We start from the raw sequence: 18,941 nt of genomic DNA, 5'->3' as shown, positions 1-18,941 counted from the left end.
AGAAACATAAGGAATTCTGTTTGCTTCCAATAGGAAGTCATGGTCAAATATTATAGGTAAGTGGTCAGTCACCAATAATCCGTCCAAAATAGAGCCAAAAAGGAAAAGGGGTTAAAAAATAATCATTTCTTCTACATGTATTGATCCTCAAACTACTTACAACTTGACCTAATAATTGTAAGAAAACAGGTGACTTCCTTGCAGCGGGAACTGTTTCTCTTATTGATAACATGATATTGTGGCGTCTTCATTGCTGATTTAAATCTACCTGAAGGTCCCACAGAGACTCATATGTTTGATACATCTCAAACAAGCAAAAATGAAGTGCTGTATTAGGAATAATTGACATTATGCTGGAGTTGTAACTCCTGGCAACCCTGAGTGTGCCTGTGGGGCATGTATAAGATGTGAACCCAGAGCAGAGAGCCGTGCTCAGCAGCCAGCCTTCTGGATTTGATTCCCAGCTCTGCACTCATCACTTAACTCATTAGCAATTTCCTCGTGTATTTGATGGACACTTTTTAATGAGCATGTCTGTTGTGTCTGCATGCACATGTGGGCGTGGGGTAGGGGACTGCATTTGCCAGTGTGTGCTCATGTGGAAGTCATAGGTGCCATCTTTGCTAATTCTTTCCATAGTTTGCTGCTTTTTATGAATTATACCAGCTGAGATGAATACTTTTCACCCAATTCCTACAAAATCCTACATGGCCACCTAAAAACTGATGCCTAGCACCATCTCTCTATGGAAGCTGGGAGTTTATGCTTTACTGCTTATTTCTGTTTATTTCAGTAATAGCGCATTTGATAGTAAAGAAGATTCTAGAGAGATGCTTAAGGAGAAAGTACTTTTCAATGACCACACTTTTGTATATGTTATAAACTTTCAAGGAAACAGAAATGTAAGTATATGGACCATGTCCATCAAATATTTCAGCATGAAGAAGGACTTATGTGATTAAAGCAAACTGAATGGGGTTGTAACTGACGTGGATGAGGTCTTTGCTTTGGGTGTAACATTTAGATACAATGTCTTAACATCAGTATCAATTTATTTAATTCATTTTCTTCAAAACACTGTCGCAGCCAAGAGGAAGGCACATGCATTTCATGGGGTCTTGAGGAATGTCCTCACATGGATGCTCAAAGGTAGAATTATTTTTAAGTTTCGGCATATCTTAAGTGGTTGTATCTTGGAGGAAGGTCCAACTGTGTTTTCAGATGCAATTTCAGTGCTTTGAGATCTGGTTACTGCCCTGCCTTGGGCAGTGTTATGAATGCTGAACTATTTCCTGTATTCATGTGATGTTAGGAATGTTCTCCAGTTATCCCTGATTGGCTAACTGAAGATGCTAAAGCCTATGATTGGGCAGAAGAGAGGAAGCCAGAGATTTTAGTGCCTGGGCTTGGGTTTGAAGGAGGAGGGAGGAGGAGAGAGAAAGGAGTGGCATTAAGGAAAGATGGCCGTGAGCACATGGTGGTAAGGTCAGACTGATGGAGCAGAAGCTGACCTTAGAGTTTTCAGATTGGTAAGTGACTGGCTTTTATGTAGGTTTTAAAGGTATTAGGATTAGAGTAGCCCAGAATCTGCTCAGCATAGTGCTTACAGCTTAATAATAAATCATAGACTCTCTGTGTCAGTCACTGGTGAAACATCTGGTTAAAGAAAACTGTTGCCATAATAATTTATGTCATTGTTTAATGTAGAAAGAATAATTCATCTTTCTACAAAAGTATCAGCTTGTCATCCTTATAAAATAAATAGTTGTTTAAATGTAAAAATAGTGCATTGTTATAATAATAGAAAACCAGGTGCTCTAGAACACCTTTTACTTTGTATCACTTCCCTTCTGGTTACATCTCTAGTTATTTGCAAGTCTTGATCCTAAGGGATGAGACAGACGTTGGCTCTTTGAGAGTGGGGCACACACCCCCTTGTGTTCCTTTGGTAATGCCTCAGTAGTTTAGCATCCACAGTTCCTTAGGTCAGGGCACTAGCACAGTTTTCTACACCTTTGCTCTATCAATTGCCAATATACACATCTTGATTAAGTCACAGGAATTGTTTGATAAGAACTCTCTCCCTCCCTCCCCTCCTCCCTCCCTCTCTCTCTTTCCCCCTCCCGCTCACTCTCCCTCTCTCCCACCCCCCTCAGGAAAGACAGGTTAGTTTCAGATGAAATGAGAAACAGCCCCTCTATGCAGAATCATTCCTGCACTGTCTGTCACATGATGCCACACTATTCCACCTCATGGTGCTGCAATGACCAGGCAACGGACACTTGGAGTGGAGAGTGGAGCTTCCATAGTTTGACACTTCTGCTCTGAAAGGGCTTTTTCCATTGGCCAAAATAAGTTGTGGGGCACATAGCCTGGCTGACGGGAAAATCAAGCACGGAGTCAGAGACATGTCCAGACCTTGACAATCTCAAACCTAAGACTGAGAATCTCAAACCTGAGACTGAAAATGTCATCCTGAGACTGGTAGGAGTAGAACTGGTCCCTCCCTGCTTCATGCGCCCCCCCCCCCTCCCCAGCCTGGAGAACCCCAACCTTGCAGTTCTCAAGGTGGTCACAGGTAGTCACATGTTGGTACCTGGTACCTGGATGCAAACAGAGCATCACCAGCATCCCAGCCACAACCGGTGATGTGCACCCACCCTGCAATCCTTTCCCACTGCCCAGGGTTTATATAGTTCTAGCCCGCCTCAAATAAAGTGACACAAGCTGTTTCACCGATGATCATCTAAGAGTTGCCGTTTCACTGGGCTGTAACACCTGAAGGGCTGTTATGGAAAGGGTTTTCTCTCCAGACATTCATTGCTGGACCTTCGGACCTGACTGCCTGGCGGGGACCATCTCCCGCTGTCCTTCGAGCCATCCACAATCCTATACTGAAATGTTCCCTCCCTCCCTTGCTGCTCGCTCCCTTGGCCACTCGAGTGCTGCTCTGCTCCTTCTTGGTGAAGGGCTATCATCGCCTGAAAGAGCTGTAATGCTAAAAATTGGGGAGAAGATATTTACCCCCCCCCCCGCCCTTCCTCCTGCCACTCCCACCTGGACCAGGATCCTGCAGGCTCCCAGACTCCCAGGCTCTCCAGACTCAAGGTAGCGCCAAGGCCCGGAGAGCGGAAACAATGCAATGCAGAGCAACAATTAGTCGATGCTGATGAAGCACAGTAGGACTCCATACACCTAGAAATAGAAAGGAGTCAGATACCAGCGAGCAGTAAAACTACAAGACACGAGTACATATTTGTTGACTAACAAATCTAACAAGTTTTTATTTAGCTTTTCATACTGTATGTAACCGTCGATCTGTATGGTAGTGCTACCACCAACTCATTTTCTGCCTTTAACTCCACCATCCCAAAGCAGACAGAACACTATTTTAAACACTTGCCAAGATGAGTTAATTTGAATGCTTTCAGCATGGCCATGGAGGCTGCTATTATCATGGCTACATCTTAATTGTATCCTTAGTGTAACACAATAATTAAACAGGTCACTAAACTTTATTCCCTTCCCACTCACCCAATAAAATGTTTAAGTTTTACTAATGATACCTTTACAGTGTGACCTGAGTTGGGGCCATTCCGACATACATACAAGCATATTTAAAATGTCAACCCAAAAGACATTATCTGACACAAAAACATCCAAATAAGAATTTGTGTGTATTAAGTAATTAGAGATTATGGTTCCCAATTCAGATTAATTGGCTTATTTAATATACATTTCCTGGGACAGACTTTAAGGGAACAATGACATCAGGGCATGGTTTATAGGAGATTAATTGCCGTGTTTCCAGAAAAGAATGGTTGAGCTTTAAAAAAAAAAATCATTTAGTAGCTACTTACTGATCTCATAGCTTTCCAACCAGCAAATTCTAGATGCATCCCACTTCTCTTGAGCCTAATCTTCATGGACTGCCCATGGGCGACCTGGGAATCACTCTTGTTCTCTTGCTACCTGTCCGTGCATTATGTTGACTTCTTGGAAAACCTGAAGAAATGTCTGAAATATTCCATGGCCATTGTTTATGTTGATGCCTTACTCTTCTGCTGTCATGACAAAACATTGTCATTGAGGCAGCTTATAAAAGAAAGAATTTAATGGGGGTGGGGAGGGGAGCTCATGGTCCCAGGGGGTTTCAGGTGGTTCCAGGGGGTTAGAATCCATGACTGTTACGGTGGGGAAGATGGTGGCCGGCAGGCATGGCACAGCACTAGAGCAGTAACTGAGAGCTCACATCTTGATTCAGAAGCATGAGGCAGAGAGATCTAACTGGGAGTGGAGTGTTCATCTGAAACCTGAAAGCCCAACGCCGGTGACACACCTCCTTCAACAAGGCCACACTTCCTATTCATACCAAACAGTTCCACCAAGTGGGGACAAGCATCCAAGATATGATCTTATGAGGACCATTTTCATCCAAACCACGGTAGTTGATTACAATTTCAAAATAATACTTCAGATAGGCGAAGCTAAATATACAGCATCTCTATTTTGCTTTAAATGTAGTCAATAGAAAGTTTTAAGCTATGCATGTGGTTTATGTTATGTATTATTAATGTTCAACCATGACTAAAACAAGGCAAAATATTTTGGGTAGCACTATTTCACAGCTACCTGTGAAATACCTGTGAGATATAACATCATGGGGGACAGCTCACACAGTTTGGGAACTTGGAGCACACTGCACAGCCTGTAGGCAGGTCAACAGATTGGAGAGTCCCTCTTACAAGTTACTTAGTTTGTCTAACTCTCTTCTAGGCATCTTGGCTTGTTTCTGTTTTTTCCAGGCAACTGGTCTGATCTCAGAGTCTTCTTTGTAGCTTGATTTGTCTAGAGAGTAACTCTAGGCTACTTGGCTTATTTGTTTTCAGGAAGACAGAGTCTAGTGAATCTGCTCAGTTTCAGGGACTTCCTGAAGCATTTTTTTTGTGTGTGTTGTCTACCTTCTGTGTTAGGGAGCTTCCCTGCAGGATAGAATGCAGTAGTTTTGGAGGGAACTGCTACAAAAGGTTGACAAGGCTATGGAACTCATGAACCCACAGCATCTGTGGTTAACTGCACAACATGACTCCAGCCAAGCCCCGTCTCTTGCTGAGGAGTTAACTGAATGGAAGTCATAAGCATGTAGGTGACGGATCTTTGAGCGGTGAATTTCAGAGTGAAAGGGTGTGTGTATGTGTGTGTGTGTGAGACCAGGAGGCCAGCAGAGAAGGCTAAGATGAATGAGAACGTAAGTGGCCAGGCAGGCAGGAGGGAAACTATAGAAGGCAAGTGGCAGAACTTGGCCATCAGACATGACAAGATAGGACAGTCCTCAGTGCCAAATACTGCCGAGGGTTCAGGCAAAACAGGCGGAAAAGGTGTCTACCGGATTTGCCCTGCTGAAAGCCTGATTCTGTATGTGGGCGAAACAATAACCGCGTGTGAAGGAAGTGAGTGAAAAAAAGAAATGAATAAAAGGAAAGTACATGACCACTCCTAAAGTATGGAGAAGACTTGCACTGTAGGTAATAAGGAAGAAAGCAGGCAGAGGCAGGAATCTGGGCTGAACATGGCTGGTAGACTAAACAGGACCAAGAGGGGGAGGGGGGATGTGGGGAGGAGGAAGAGCAAGCGGGGGTGGGGGTGGGGGTGGGGCAGACGACCAAGGTGGCCCAGGCAAAGAGGCCAATCCATAGTAAAGGGTGGACAAGGTGGCTGGATCATATAGGGAAGGGCAGCCCAGCACCCGGGCTGGAGAAGTTTGGGTACGGGTGGAGTATGCTAGCCATATCCTGTAACAGGAAAGGACTGAGGGATGCTGGGAGAACCAGGTAGGCTGGGCCGCTTTGGTATGTTAAATAGGTACCTCCATTAGCCCTTAGTCCCAGGTGTGAGGCCTAACTCTGAGGAAGTAAAACAGAGCCCTGGAAACACAGGGCTTTCCGTCCCTGGCAACAAAGTTTCCCTTCCGGCAACATTTACCAATTTACACCTAAGGGGAAGGTCAGTTTAGCTTTTCTCCAAGGCTAGCTCTTGGTTGCCAATACCGGAGTTCCTCTGCATCTCCGGAGGATTGGGTCCCAACCCCCTCAGATCCCGGGGCATTCACTCTCTGCTAATAAGTTTTCTGCATCCTCCAATTAAGTCATTTCTAGATTATTTATACTTAATATAAGGCAAATGCTATGTAAATACTTTTCTGCATTGTTCAGAGAGTGGCAAGGGAAATGTGTCAGGGCTAGAAAAGGCTGATCAGTTAAGAGAACTGGCTGCTCTTCCAGAAGACCCAGGTTTGATTCCCAGCATCCACTCAGGACCTAATTAGTGTCTATAATTCCGTTTTCAGGGGGAACTTTTGCATTGGGGATGCACATAGTGCACAGACAAACGTGCAGGGAAAAGATAAACACACACACACACACACACACACACACACACACACACACACACACACTGAAATCTAAAAGAAAAGATGCCTGTACAGATTCAATACAAATGGCATTTCACTTTAAAATGTATTTGATGTGCCGATGGTTGACCCTGTGCTTGTGGCATTTGGGTATGAGAAACATCTTTATTAGAAACCAGCATCACAGTTTTTAGATTTGTAAACATTACAGCTTTCAGGCTTAACATTAGGGCAATTACATAATAAACGACACCCATAAAGTAAAACAGTATTTTATAGCGCTCCTTAATGGGCACAATGACTTGTAAGTATTATCCCAGCATCCAGTATAAGAACCATGGTCCTGCCTCTGGCTGCATATACTCTCAGCTGCAAGTCTCCCACCTGTTACATTATAGAAAACAGGAACTAGGTCAGCTGTTTTAAAAAGTCTCCGTTTATAAACGGAGAAGGATGAAGGGGCTTCAGAACCCATCAAAACCCATCAAAGCCAATGGCTTCCAAATCGTGCAGAGCATTAAAATGGATCTCCTAAGCCATGCATTAAAATAAGAACCCGCATCACAGCTTTAACTCCTAGAGCAGAGGGCATGGAAAGGGATCTAGAGATCTACCTGGATAAGGAGTGACATAAATTCAACTTCTCCGCGGCCCTCTGAGGTAATGAGGCACCCAGCTATTGGCTCCAGGCTCTCCGACTGGGGATTCAGTCTTGTGGTTTGGGTGGCGCCGCAAGGTCTTCAGAAGCCTCTGCTGCTATTTTTTTTTTAGGAGGGTGAGTCGCAGATGCCCTGCTTTCCCGGGGTTCTCTGCGCCCAAGAGACGTGACCTTTCCGTAGAGAACTTCCCGAACTTCTGAGCTGTTCTGAAAGTGATGCTAGTCCGCAGAGGAACCTCCAGAAAGGTGCATGCACCCAGTCTGCGGGGCCCCTCCTCTCTCGCTTGCTAGGCCTCCCTAGAAAGCCAGGGGGCGGAGCCTCGCTCAGACCACGCCCTCATGCCATCTCACCGCCCCCCCCCCCGCGTTCCCGGAAGTTAATGGTCTGATAGTGGCGGAGCTGATTGGCTGATTGAGATCTTGGGTTTCGCCCGGGGTTTTGTGGAGTTGTTTTGGGGTGAGCTCGCCTAAGGGAGCATGGCTGGGCCCTGTGTTCTCCTGCGCGAGCTGCTGGGCCCTCTGCACCCGTATAAGGGCGACGACGAAGAGGAGGACTGTGTGCAGGAGGATGAAGGGGACCAGGAGTCGGAGTTTGTAGACGCCGAGGAACTCTGCAGCGGCGGCATCAAGGCGGGCAGCCTCCCCGGACGCATCCGAGGTGAGCGAGCGCCGGCTGGGCCGGCTTGGCAGGGTTCAGAGTAGTTTCGATTCTCTCTGCCCGGCGCCGGTCTTCCACTGCAGTTGACAGATCTGTGGCACGGCCTGGCTCCTTCACCTTACTGAACATGTGATAATTGCAGTGACTAGGAGCACATACTGCGTGTTAAGCTTGCTTTTTTACATATATCATCTCATTTAATGTTAACAGTTGTTGTAGGTAGTTTTACAGTCGAGGAAATGGATACGGTGCCCATATTCCTACCCAGACACAGGATCTTGTTTTGTTCAGTTCTGTTTTGTTTTTCGACACAGGCTTTCTCTGGTTGTGCTGGACTCGCTTTGTAGATCAGGCTGGCCATGAACTCAAAGCGATCCACCTGCCTCTGCCTTTCGAGTGCTGGGATTAAAGGCGTGCACCACCACGCCCGGCTCAGAAACAGGATCTTTTAATTATTACTGCCTGTCTGAATCAAAAACGAAGTTGTTCTTTAGAAACCTTGAGAAAGCGGCCGCGTGCACGCTCGTGCATACACACAAGCACACACACACACACTTGCATGTATGTATCTACATATCCACATTCACATGCAGATACACTTGTATATACACACATGCACACATACACATTTGTCCATTCATACACACACACACAGACACAGACACACACACACACACACACACGTGCGCACACCACATACACACACATTGTATTTGCATGGTCTAGTAGAGTAATAGCTGCTGACCATGTATGGCAATTAACTGTTAGGATTCCATGGTGGTGGAAGTGCAACTGGCTATCCCGGACAAGTATTTGGTACTGGGTCAGCACCAGGGAGAGAAAATGATGAAGTTGCCATGTCAACAGAAATACCACTCATGAACTAGACGGCCATTTTTTGTTTTTGTTTTTGTTTTTCGAGACAGGGTCTCTCTGTGTTAGCCTTGGCTGTCCTGGACTCGCTTTGTAGACCAGGCTGGCCTCGAACTCACAGTGATCTGCCTGCCTCTGCCTCTGCCTCCTGAGTGCTGGGATTAAAGGCATGCGCCACCACAGCCAGTTTAGGCGGCCATTTTTTAACCACAGAAGTAACCACAGCCTCGTGCTTAGAAGGAATACTAGGCAGCACCGGGAGAAGTGATATTCATACGGTGCAGACAAGGCTTTGCAGAAGATGTGAGCTGAGCCGAGCTCTGTAGTAACCGTAGGAACTGGCCAGGAGAAGCAAGTACAGTTGAGAGAGCTGAATAGCTCTGTGTGAATGGAAGCTCCATGGTACATTATTTCAGTCTTGCATAAAGACTGGTATTGACTGAGGCGATGGTGGAGGGTAGACTGGATTTAGAAGAGCAAATCCATGGCTTGCGCTGTGCTTACCTCCAGAATGCATAATTGGAGCAGCACCCGGGCAGAGCCTGGTGGCTGTCTGTATGGGGTGCTGCCTGCGTGTGTGTGTGTGTGTGTGTGTGTGTGTGTGTGTGTGTGTATTATTAGAAAGAGGTAAATATTGGGGAAAGTTTGCAAATTTCCTGTTCTCTTTGCCCCCTTCTCTAGTTTCTATTCCCGATGAACATACTAAAGAGAAATGTACCGTGTATGGACGTTTCCCGCTCAGAGGTGCGTGGTGGCGGGTGAAGGTCCAGGTATTAAAACCTGTGCGATCCAACAGCTACCAAGTCCAAGGATTTCCGTCATACTTTTTACAGCCCGATATAGCGCCACTGGGTCAGAAAAAGCATGTCTGTTCGCTTTTTCTTAAAGAATGTGAATTTGCCCCTGAGCGCATAGATGCATTTTTAAAGTGGGTAAATAAAGTGTCGGTCTATGAAAGTCTAAACTTTGAAAATCTCCGGGAAACGTTAATAAATTTCTACAGAGAAACTGGAAAGAAAAGTAAAACACGGTCTACAGAAAACAAGCAGGATGTGCTACCGGATGATGTGGTGAAATTAGAAAAATCATGTAAGTATGATTTTTATTGGTGAATTTTTGTGTCATCCAGACATTCAGTGACTGGAGTGTTTCAGCTGTTAATTCTTGCTGTATCTTGCACAGGATAAATTGAGCATCTCTAATCAGAAAGTCTGAGATGCCCCATATTGTAAAAGTTTCTGAGCATGGGCTGGACACTATAGGTGACATTTTCTGATCTATAGACATGAACTCTATCTTATCCCACATAATTATTAACTTATTTTACAGCGTTATTTTCAGCCTGTGTGTCTAAGGTGCATGTGAAAAACAAATGGGTCACATTCCTAAGGCTTCTTATAGATTATTACAAAATAAATAGCCAAAAAGCCAGGCTGCAGAGATGGCTCAGAGGTTAAGAGCACTGACTGCTCTTCCAGAGGTCCTGAGTTCAACTCCCAGCAACCACGTGGTGGCTCACAACCATCTATAATGTGATCTGGTGCCCTCTTCTGGAATGCAGAACACTAAATTAAATATTTAAAATAAAATAAAAGCCTCAAATATTTTTCACAGGCATTTCAGATCAAGGACACAAAAGCTACCCACAGCCTGTAAGTGAGTTCCAGAACAGCCAGGGCTGAAACAGAGAAACCCTGTCTCAAAACAAAACAAAACAAAACACCAAAACAAACAAACAAACCCAAGACCTGAGGTTTATTTATTTGTGATTCAGTTGTTTAGTTTTAAGTCATAAACTTTTTAAGTGATAGCATGTTCCAGTGTCAAAAGTTTGGGCATGTCTAGGTCCCCTTGGAAGTCAGTTTGATGAAATTGTGCTGTTGCGTTTGGTGCTCCTCTCCTGCAACGTGGAAGGATCCTGTTGTGGCCATCTTCAATCCTGGAGCCTCCACCTTGAAATTGTGATTTCCTCCCCCTCCTTGACTTTCGGGTTCATGGAGAGTACCCAAGATAGAACTCAGTTGTCCCTCTTTTTAAGAGGACTGAAGAGAAAGGAAAGTTCTGGAGTTGTAGAGCTACTTTAATTCCGAATGACTTAAAATTAGCTTCAAAACTTGGTTTTCTATCTGAGCGTCCATGTTACAGAAAGACATTTCCTTTCATAATGAAAGGAAAGGAATTTTTGCATAGCCGTCAAGATGACTTTGAGGACAAAAGAATCATCGTTGCAGTTGGGAAAAATAATTGTAAAGGCTAATGTGTAAATGATTTATTTTTGTGCTCGGTTTAAAATTTACCCTTATAGGATGTGTTCCAGGTTTATTCTTACGGTTATGTTGTACATAGAACAAAAGGCGAAGAAGCAGTCAGTGCATAACAGTAGAAAGTTTGGTGTTTATAACAAGAGAAGTCGCCATTTTCGTAGAATTGTTCTCTTGAGTCTCTTAGTTCCTCAGCAGGTAAATTGCGTAATCCTTAAGGTTTAGGAGTCTTCAGCTGATTGCACTAAGAGAGAAAACCTTCCCAGTCAGTCTTTCTGGGCTCACTTGTGTGTTTTGATTTGTTCTCTCCTGATCTCCTGCAGTCCCGTTTATAAGTGTAACGACAGCTTTGCGGTTCCCAAAAGTCATGGAATTCCTACCAGTGCTTCTCCCTCGACACTTTAGAAGGCTCCTCACCTCGTGTTCTGAAGGGGTGTTGGATAAGATAGAGGAGGTATTGGGTACACAGCCGTGGAAACTTGGCTTCAGGAGGGTAAGTAAGACGCTCGTTCAGCCTTTTGTAAGCTTGTATAAGGCAGAGTTCTTCAAAGCTGGCGATGTTTGGATGTCTTTCTCTGGAGAGTTTATGAGGATGGAGTGCAGGTTTATTTTTTTTTCCCCTCACGTGTTACAGGTAAACAGAAATGCCTTCTGTCTGGAATTCTGACACAGCTATAAAGTCAATAAATAAGGAAATCAATCGAATAATAAACAGGAAAGAAAATAGCAAGATGTACGCCGTTCAGATTATCACTGTTATTTTAATCATCTAATGTAATGTAATGTGACATGCTTCTCGGCCACTCAATTGTCATGTGTGTCAGTCCCCTTGAGGACAAAAGGAATCTGTTGAGTCCTTTCTGCCCTGCAGGCCACTGTCCCATGTTCCAGTATGGCTCTGAAGAGGTATATTCTCAGGTACATCCTGCTGTTAATTGCTTGTTACGTGGCACAATAACACTGTTTATAAGGAAGTCGCATTTGTTCTTATTGTTGGAGCTAAAGGGTCAAAAGCGCCATCTGAAGGCCCGAATGGTGCCGGAATGCAATGGGTTCCTTAAATCTTGGTAGCGCTAAAGTGGTTCTCCAAATGAAAACCCAGTTGATTGAGTTGAGTGATCTCTGGTGTGAGAACTAAGTGGTTTCTGCCTCCCACCCTAGCAAGAAAATAGAGGTACCCCCTGGATGACCTTCTCCAGAGCGGCTCTAGACTTAGGGTCAGCATAGGAAGGAAAGGCAGAAATGATGCGTGGGCATGGGATGGATCAGGGCTCAGGACTTTCCTTACCCCCGTGTTGCTATCTACAAGTTTTCTCTTCTCTGCAGGAAGAGTTCTCGCTGGGGGAATTTAAGCTTAGCTCGCTTACTTGCTTCTGTGTGCTTATTTGTCCTTCATTGAAGGACAGCAATCTTAGGAGTTTAAGGTTCAGTCGGACAGTATCATTAGTGCCATGGTCTCATTTATCTCTCTTAGTCTCTGTGAAAAGCACTGTGTCCAAATGGAGTGACATTCTTAGGCAGGAGGTGACTTCAGTGTTTGACTTTTGAGGGAACACTGGGCAATCTGTAAAAGGAGGCCTCGGCAAGGTGTCTCTGTGAAATTAATGGAGGTGAATGGTAATGAAGTGAAATGCCTTGTTTTGATGTTGTTGTTTTTGTTTGTTTTTTGGAAAAATTACCCATAGACACATGGGAAACCAAGCAAGCCAAGCAAGTAAGGCAGCCATTCGCTTCCCAATATGTGCAAAGGCCCCTACAAAAGTGGGGTCAGCACAGGGTGCCTTTCCGTCTGGAATCTTACTCACGTGTTTCATGTTAAACACTGACTTAGTCGGACTGATTAATTAAGCGTGTGCTGCAGCTCTTTCCGCAGGCGAGACCCTAAGCCTGTGTTCAGGATGATGGCGCGAGCTCTTATCCATAGTAAAGATTTAATAAGTGTTATCCTAAAAGGTTTTCTAAAAACTCAGGGGGAAGGATGAGCGGTACAATGTGGAGTCAGTGCTGGAGGACGAACTGATAGTGATGTTGTCTTTAGTAGACTCGGGAAAGACTAACTCAGGGGATTTCCCCGGGTGCGTATTTATGTGTGTGTTAAGCCAGGTAGCGTTGTTTGACGTTGAAAACTGTGCTTTGGAAATTACAGAGCTGCCTAACTATAAGGCAGTAAGTGAAACCAAACCAAGCCATCGATGATGGGTCAGCTGCATAACGTTTTCCCCAAATTTTGTGGAAACACATCTTTTTCTAGAGCTTGGAAACATTTACGGTAGCATAGTTTCAACTGTAGTTGTGCTAACCCATCCATATGTACAGTTTGTGTGAGGCATCCCGAACTCTCTCTTCTTAAAGATAACCTACAGACAGCTGAATCTTCTGCGCTGCGAGGCCAGCTGGGCAGCGTTCAGCCAGTGCCCCTCCCTGCTCCGGCTCATGACGCCACTGCAGAAGCACGCACTGGTCACATATTCTAAACTGAGGCAGGTGTGTAGAGAAGACGGGCACACGTGTGTTGAAGCGAAAGGCTTCACTTCAGGGTTGTCAGACTACATGTCCTTCGAGGAAGCCTGTCAGTCTCTGGCGTTCCTGCGGGACGTTGATGTGGTGACCGTTGAGAAAGACTGCGTCTTCCTTTCTGAGCTGTACGAGGCCGAGCAAGGCATCGCCTCCTCCATATGTGACCTGATGAACAGACCCCCGTGGCATTTAAAAGTGGACGTGGAGAACGTTCTGGCGTCCATTTGCAAAGGAAGGCCCAACGATTCAGGAAGCACCGAGGAAGCGGAAGGAAGGAAGCCAGATGAAATGGGGCTAGAACAGGGCAAGAGTGTGTTAGGCCCACGGGAAAATGGCGGCCACGTGAGGAGTAACGGTGAAGGTGAAATGGATGAAGAAGTCGATGACGTCCCACTGGACCAGGATCAGGTGGCTGCGTTGAACATGATTTGTTCCAACGCTGTGACCGTCCTCAGCGGGAAGGGTGGCTGTGGGAAGACCACCATTGTCAGCCGTCTTTTCAAGCATGTCAGGCGTTTGGAAGAGAGAGAAGTGCAGCAAGCTTGTGACGATTTTGAACAAGACCAGGATGCCCCGGAAGAATGGCTTGCCTTTGCTGAGCAGAGTCCCGCCGGCGTGGACAAGGCTATTGAAGTTCTGCTCACAGCACCTACAGGGAAGGCAGCTGGCTTGCTGAGGCAGAAAACTGATCTTCCGGCCTACACGCTGTGTCAGGTAAGCACGCCGTGTCTGGGAAAAGCCTTTAACATTTCTCTGTAGATAAAACATTTTCCTGCTGGGCGTGGTGGTGCACGCCTTTAATCCCAGCACTTGGGAGGCAGAGGCAGGCGGATCACTGAGTTCAAGGCCAGCCTGGTCTACAAAGTGAGTCCAGGACAGCCAAGGCTAACACAGAGAAACCCTGTCTCAAAAAGCCAACCAACCAACCAAACAAAAACATTTTCCTAAAGACATCTTTGCTCCTTGTTCAGAAGTAATCTGCTTGTGAGTTTTTTCTTCCTTTGTATTTACACATGGAGATAAAACCCAGGGTCTTGTGTATACCAGGCAGGCTCTGTGCTACTAACCTACATGCCTAGACTCAAGGGTTTATAAGCCCCCACCCCCAAGAGGTCTTTTGAGAGTGAAAAGAAGTAGACACATTTTTCTGGCTTAGAGCAGTAGGAGAAGTCTTGAGGTTATTTTTGTTTGTTTGTTTTTTGCAAGGGAACTTTGATTGATACTTATTTATTAACTTAAACTCAAAGCTCACTGGGAAACTTTTTTTTAACCTTTTTGAGCCTTTTACAGTTTAAGACTTTAGAAATTCATCTTTTTCTGTCCGTTCATCCCAATAATTGGTATATTCTTTACTTTTTTTCCCCTTATGCTTTTATACTCTCCTATCATGTAAGCTTTATGTTTAAAATGTCATGCTTGTTAACCTGCAACCTGATTTCTTTTATGTGTGCACCTTTTATTTATAGGTCAATTATAGCTTCTATTTTTGGCAAAAGAATGAGGCGGTCAAGCCGTGGAAATTCTCCGCAGTCCGCGTTCTGGTTGTGGACGAAGGGAGTTTGGTGTCTGTAGGAATCTTCAGATCGGTTTTAAAGTTACTGTGTGAGCACTCCCACCTGTCAAAGCTTATAATCCTCGGTAAGTTGAAACACCGAGAGTGCTTTGCACGTTCCGTGAAGACACTGCGGGTGCTGTGCTGTGGATGTCACTCCAGGCTTTGGTTTGTTGGAGGAACGTTCCTCACAGCCCATAGCATAGCTACTGAGTTAAGCCCGTCTGCTGCCCTTGCCAGCCTGGGTGGGTCTTCTGGTCAGCGTGTTGGCAGGCCAGGACAAATGAGATAGCAGGTGATAGGCTATTGCTTAGTGCTTGAGTAATAGCTATGGAAATAGTAAAAATGTCCAAGCCAGAATAAATCAGGATATAGATAATTTGGAAATAATAAAAAAAATCTGAATTATAGGCCACTTTAACTTTATGATTCTAAGCTAATAACTCAGATTAGGCTTCACCAGCCTTTTAATCTGGTGAGATTTAGTTAGATTCTGCAGAGTTTTAGTGAACTGTCCATTCTGTGATTTAATTGTAATGGGATTGTCTAGAAATACCATTTATTCTAGGCATTTGGGATGTTTGTTAAGCAGCTGAGTCTGTTAACATCTTAAACGTTCTCCGAGTTTTCACCCAGCATATATTTTTCTTTTCTCTAGAGTTTGTTCCTTGCATCATATTAAGATTTTTAGCAGTCTAAAGCACTGTCATTAGGCAGCTGGAGTTTGTCTGTTTCCGCATCGATTCGGCTAACTCATTTTATGCTTAGTGGGCTTGGGTTATGCAGCTGAGGCCACGGCCCTGTCAGGTTCTGTAATACAGTGAGACAGAGTGAATTAATCACTACATACAAAATATTTGAGGTCTGATTTGTAGACATGTTCTAAAGTATATGTTGCTAGTGGTTTTCCTGGATCACAGTTGTAAAAGGAGATTGATTAGAAATTTGTAACCTTAGTGGCCTGGAGAGATGGCTCAGAGGTTGAGAGCACTTACTGCTCTTTTAGAGGTCCTGAGTCCAACTCCCAGCAACTACACTGTGGCTCACAACCATCTATAGTGAGATCTGGTGCCCTCTTCTGGCTTGCAGTCATATGTGTAGGCAAAACCCTGTATACTTAATAAATAAGAATTTATTTATTAAAGAATTTGTTACCTTATTATATTTTCACACATATTTTTATGTCATACACAACTTCATTTGACTTAGAAATATTTAGTATGCTTAAAAATGCTTAATATTGTATTAAGAATTCATTTTTGTTGAGAATTTCATATGTTGTATTTTGATCACATTTAACCCCTATTCCTTCTAGGATATTTAATATTCTTAAATAATTTTTACATAAAGGCTTCAGAGGTTCCTTTACAAGTTACAAGATGTCTACAGTTATACTATATCTCAATTAGCATAATAAAAACAATTTACACATTTTAGAATCCTAGTTAAATAAAATCTTCTTTATGCCTCCACCCCTTTAGGTGATATTAGACAGTTACCTAGTATTGAACCTGGCAGCATGCTGAAGGATGTTTTTGAGACTCTGAAGTCAAGGCAGTGTGCCATTGAACTAAAGACCAACCACAGGACAGAGTCGCAGCTGATTGTGGACAATGCTACAAGGTATGATAAGTCAAAGTTCCTGTGTTTTTATCTCTGCTGAATTATGAATAAATTGTCGTTTTAAAGCCTTTGAATCAGTACAATTTAGTATGGGGATTTACTTTATCCTTTTAGCAAGCATGTTTGAACCTTTTAGTATACGCCTGTTACCACGCTTAGAAAACCAAAGTTAGCATCTTTCATTACCTGCCCAGCATAAACTATTGCTTAAATTTAAGAGTGGGTATATTTCTTGTCTTTAAAAGCACATACGTTTGGTTGTCTGTATCTTTGGATTTCATACCTATGCATACAACTAACAAGATGGTAAAATATTTTAAAGTATTGCATGTGTGTTGAACATGCACAGATTGTTTTCTTTGCTACCTCCTAATGATACCCAGCGATGACCATTTATATGGCTTTTACATTGCATTAGGTATCATAAACAATCTAGTGATGATTGATTTGGAATAAACAGGGAGGTGTGTAAGTTATAGGAAACTACGCTGCCACTTTATACAGGGACTTGAATATTCACTTACGATAGGAGGATTCTGAAACCACCTCCTGCAGGTGATACACAGGGAGAACTGTACGGGAATTAAAGTTGAGTTAAGCTCAGAGTCTGGGCTATGCCCAAGGCAGCAGAGATTTAGAAATGAGTCTTACATTCAAAGGAGAATTAGAAAAGAAATGTCTGATTATTTCTGTGGGAGGAAAGCCCAAAGCAAAAAACGTAAACATAGGATTTGACTCTGAGATGAGTCCTGGTGGCCTCCCAGGCCTCCACTCCTCAGTGGAAAGAGTTCTCTTACTCAGTGTTTGTATAAGCCTTTGGCGCCCTCCACATTGAGGATTCTGGAGAATCGGGACTATTACTGTTTTGTGACTTACGATATTAGAATCTTTAGGTGTAATGGGACCATGGAATACTAAGACATGGTTTTGTTCACTGGGCCACATTTTATATTTGATTTTCACTTTTTTTTTTTTGGTTGTTATTTTGTTTTTTCACGACAGGGTTTCTCTGTGTAGCCTTGGCTGCTCTAGAACTCCCTCTGTAGACCAGGCTGGTTTCAAACTCACAGCGATCAGCCTGCCTCTGCCTCCCGAATGCTGGCATTAAAGGCGTGCGCCACCACGCCCTGCTGATTTTCAGTCTTTTATGAACTCTTGTTTTTGCTGTTTGTACATTTGCTCAGTTGTACTTCGCCAGCACCTTGAACATGCCAAAACACACTTTGGTATGGCCATGTCCACCCTGGGTAGGACAGGGCACTGTAGGGTTGGTAGGGATGGGGTAGTTGATGTAGACTTTTGTCAAAACCTCAAAAATAATGGAGTGGCATGTATAATACTCTTTTTGTTTGTTTGCTTCAAGACAGGGTCTCTCTGTGTAGCCTTGGCTGCCCTAGAACTTGCTCTGTAGACCAGGCTGGCCTCAAAGTCACAGAGATCCACCTGCCTCTGCCTCCCAGGTGCTGGGATTAAAGGCAGGCGCCTCTACCGCCCTGCTAATTGCATAATATTCTTTTCCTGAAACTTTCTTGCTGCTGCCTCAGTTTTGGTAGGTCCTTTTATTTAGTCTGTCAAACCTGGAAGAAACAGAAGCTTACCCAATTAGGATTTGACTTCACGGAAAACTCAGGCACGTTTCTTAGCAACCTGCTCAGCATCCTTTTATTCGAGCTGAGCTTCTGGTCATCACTTTAGTTTCATCACCGTCCTCCAGCACTGCCGACCAAGGGATCTCTGTGACACACCAGAGGAAGTGTGTTCCACGTCCCGGGTCACAAGCCAAATAGGAAATCTATGCTGATGGCTGGAAACTTCCAGTTCAACCCGCCAGCAAGAACAGCCGGGTGCCTTCCATGTTGTTTCCTTTCCCTGCTTCTTGGGAGATGGCTGACGGTGGCACTGAGGGCACTGCACCTCGACACCTCTGCTAAGTCTGTTCTTAGACTCAGTCAGAACCTCACGAGAGGCCCTCGTTGTCACGAGGCACTTGAACCTTGCTGTGTTTTCTCATATGATTGGCTGGGGAAAAAAAAATACTTAGCAGAAAGAAAGATGGCAAGGCAGAACAAGCAGGCAGGTGTCGGTGCCTGGCTCTGCTGGGAAAACGGGAGCTCACACACAGAACCCGGGAGAAGCATGCGATATAACATATGGGAAGGACTCCATTTCCTGCAAGATATAGAAGAAATGACATACATAGAGCTATAGCATGCATAGAGATGTGGCGCGTCCGGGCCCAGCTTTGGTGGTCTGCGTTTGTGGCGTTGGGAACCCAGGAAATTTGACTCTGTTTCCTATCACTCACCTGTCCTGTGCTTTGTAGTGCTCTGGTTCTCAGCATGGTGCATATCACACTATATGATCATTTCTGCGTGTAGTGGGGGGGGGGG

General features: G+C 44.4%; 1 protein-coding gene and 1 long non-coding RNA gene across 6 annotated transcripts in view; one reads left to right on the top strand and one right to left on the bottom strand.

Moving 5' to 3' along the window:
• Positions 1-3,062: 3,062 nt before the first annotated feature.
• LOC311585425 lies at positions 3,063-7,384 on the bottom strand. The gene is made up of 3 exons (XR_014775226.1): positions 7,024-7,384; positions 3,861-4,064; positions 3,063-3,195 (listed from the first exon to the last, which is right to left on the bottom strand). It is a non-coding gene; the product is annotated as an uncharacterized lncRNA (long non-coding RNA).
• An 18-nt stretch (positions 7,385-7,402) lies between these two features.
• The window catches only part of HELB (DNA helicase B), a 58,620-nt gene continuing 47,081 nt past the window's right edge, over positions 7,403-18,941 (top strand). For 4 of the 5 annotated variants that reach the window (XR_014775224.1, XM_084760599.1, XM_084760602.1 and 1 more), the window contains exons 1-6: positions 7,404-7,725; positions 9,280-9,687; positions 11,183-11,352; positions 13,212-14,090; positions 14,843-15,014; positions 16,410-16,551. Coding sequence is in view for 4 of the 5 variants with exons in the window: in XM_084760599.1 (XP_084616725.1) it covers positions 7,545-7,725; positions 9,280-9,687; positions 11,183-11,352; positions 13,212-14,090; positions 14,843-15,014; positions 16,410-16,551 (1,952 nt within the window). In the remaining variant the exon portion in view is untranslated. Of the gene's footprint in view, positions 7,726-9,279; positions 9,688-11,182; positions 11,353-13,211; positions 14,091-14,842; positions 15,015-16,409; positions 16,552-18,941 lie in introns of all 5 variants that reach the window. The other variant, XM_084760600.1, reaches the window with a different exon arrangement.

This window comes from Acomys minous (genome assembly GCF_964271855.1).
Source record: "Acomys minous genome assembly, chromosome: 15".
NCBI classification, from domain to species: domain Eukaryota; kingdom Metazoa; phylum Chordata; class Mammalia; order Rodentia; family Muridae; genus Acomys; species Acomys minous.
Note: the sequence above shows the minus strand (reverse complement) of the source record. Positions and strands in the feature narration are given on the sequence as shown.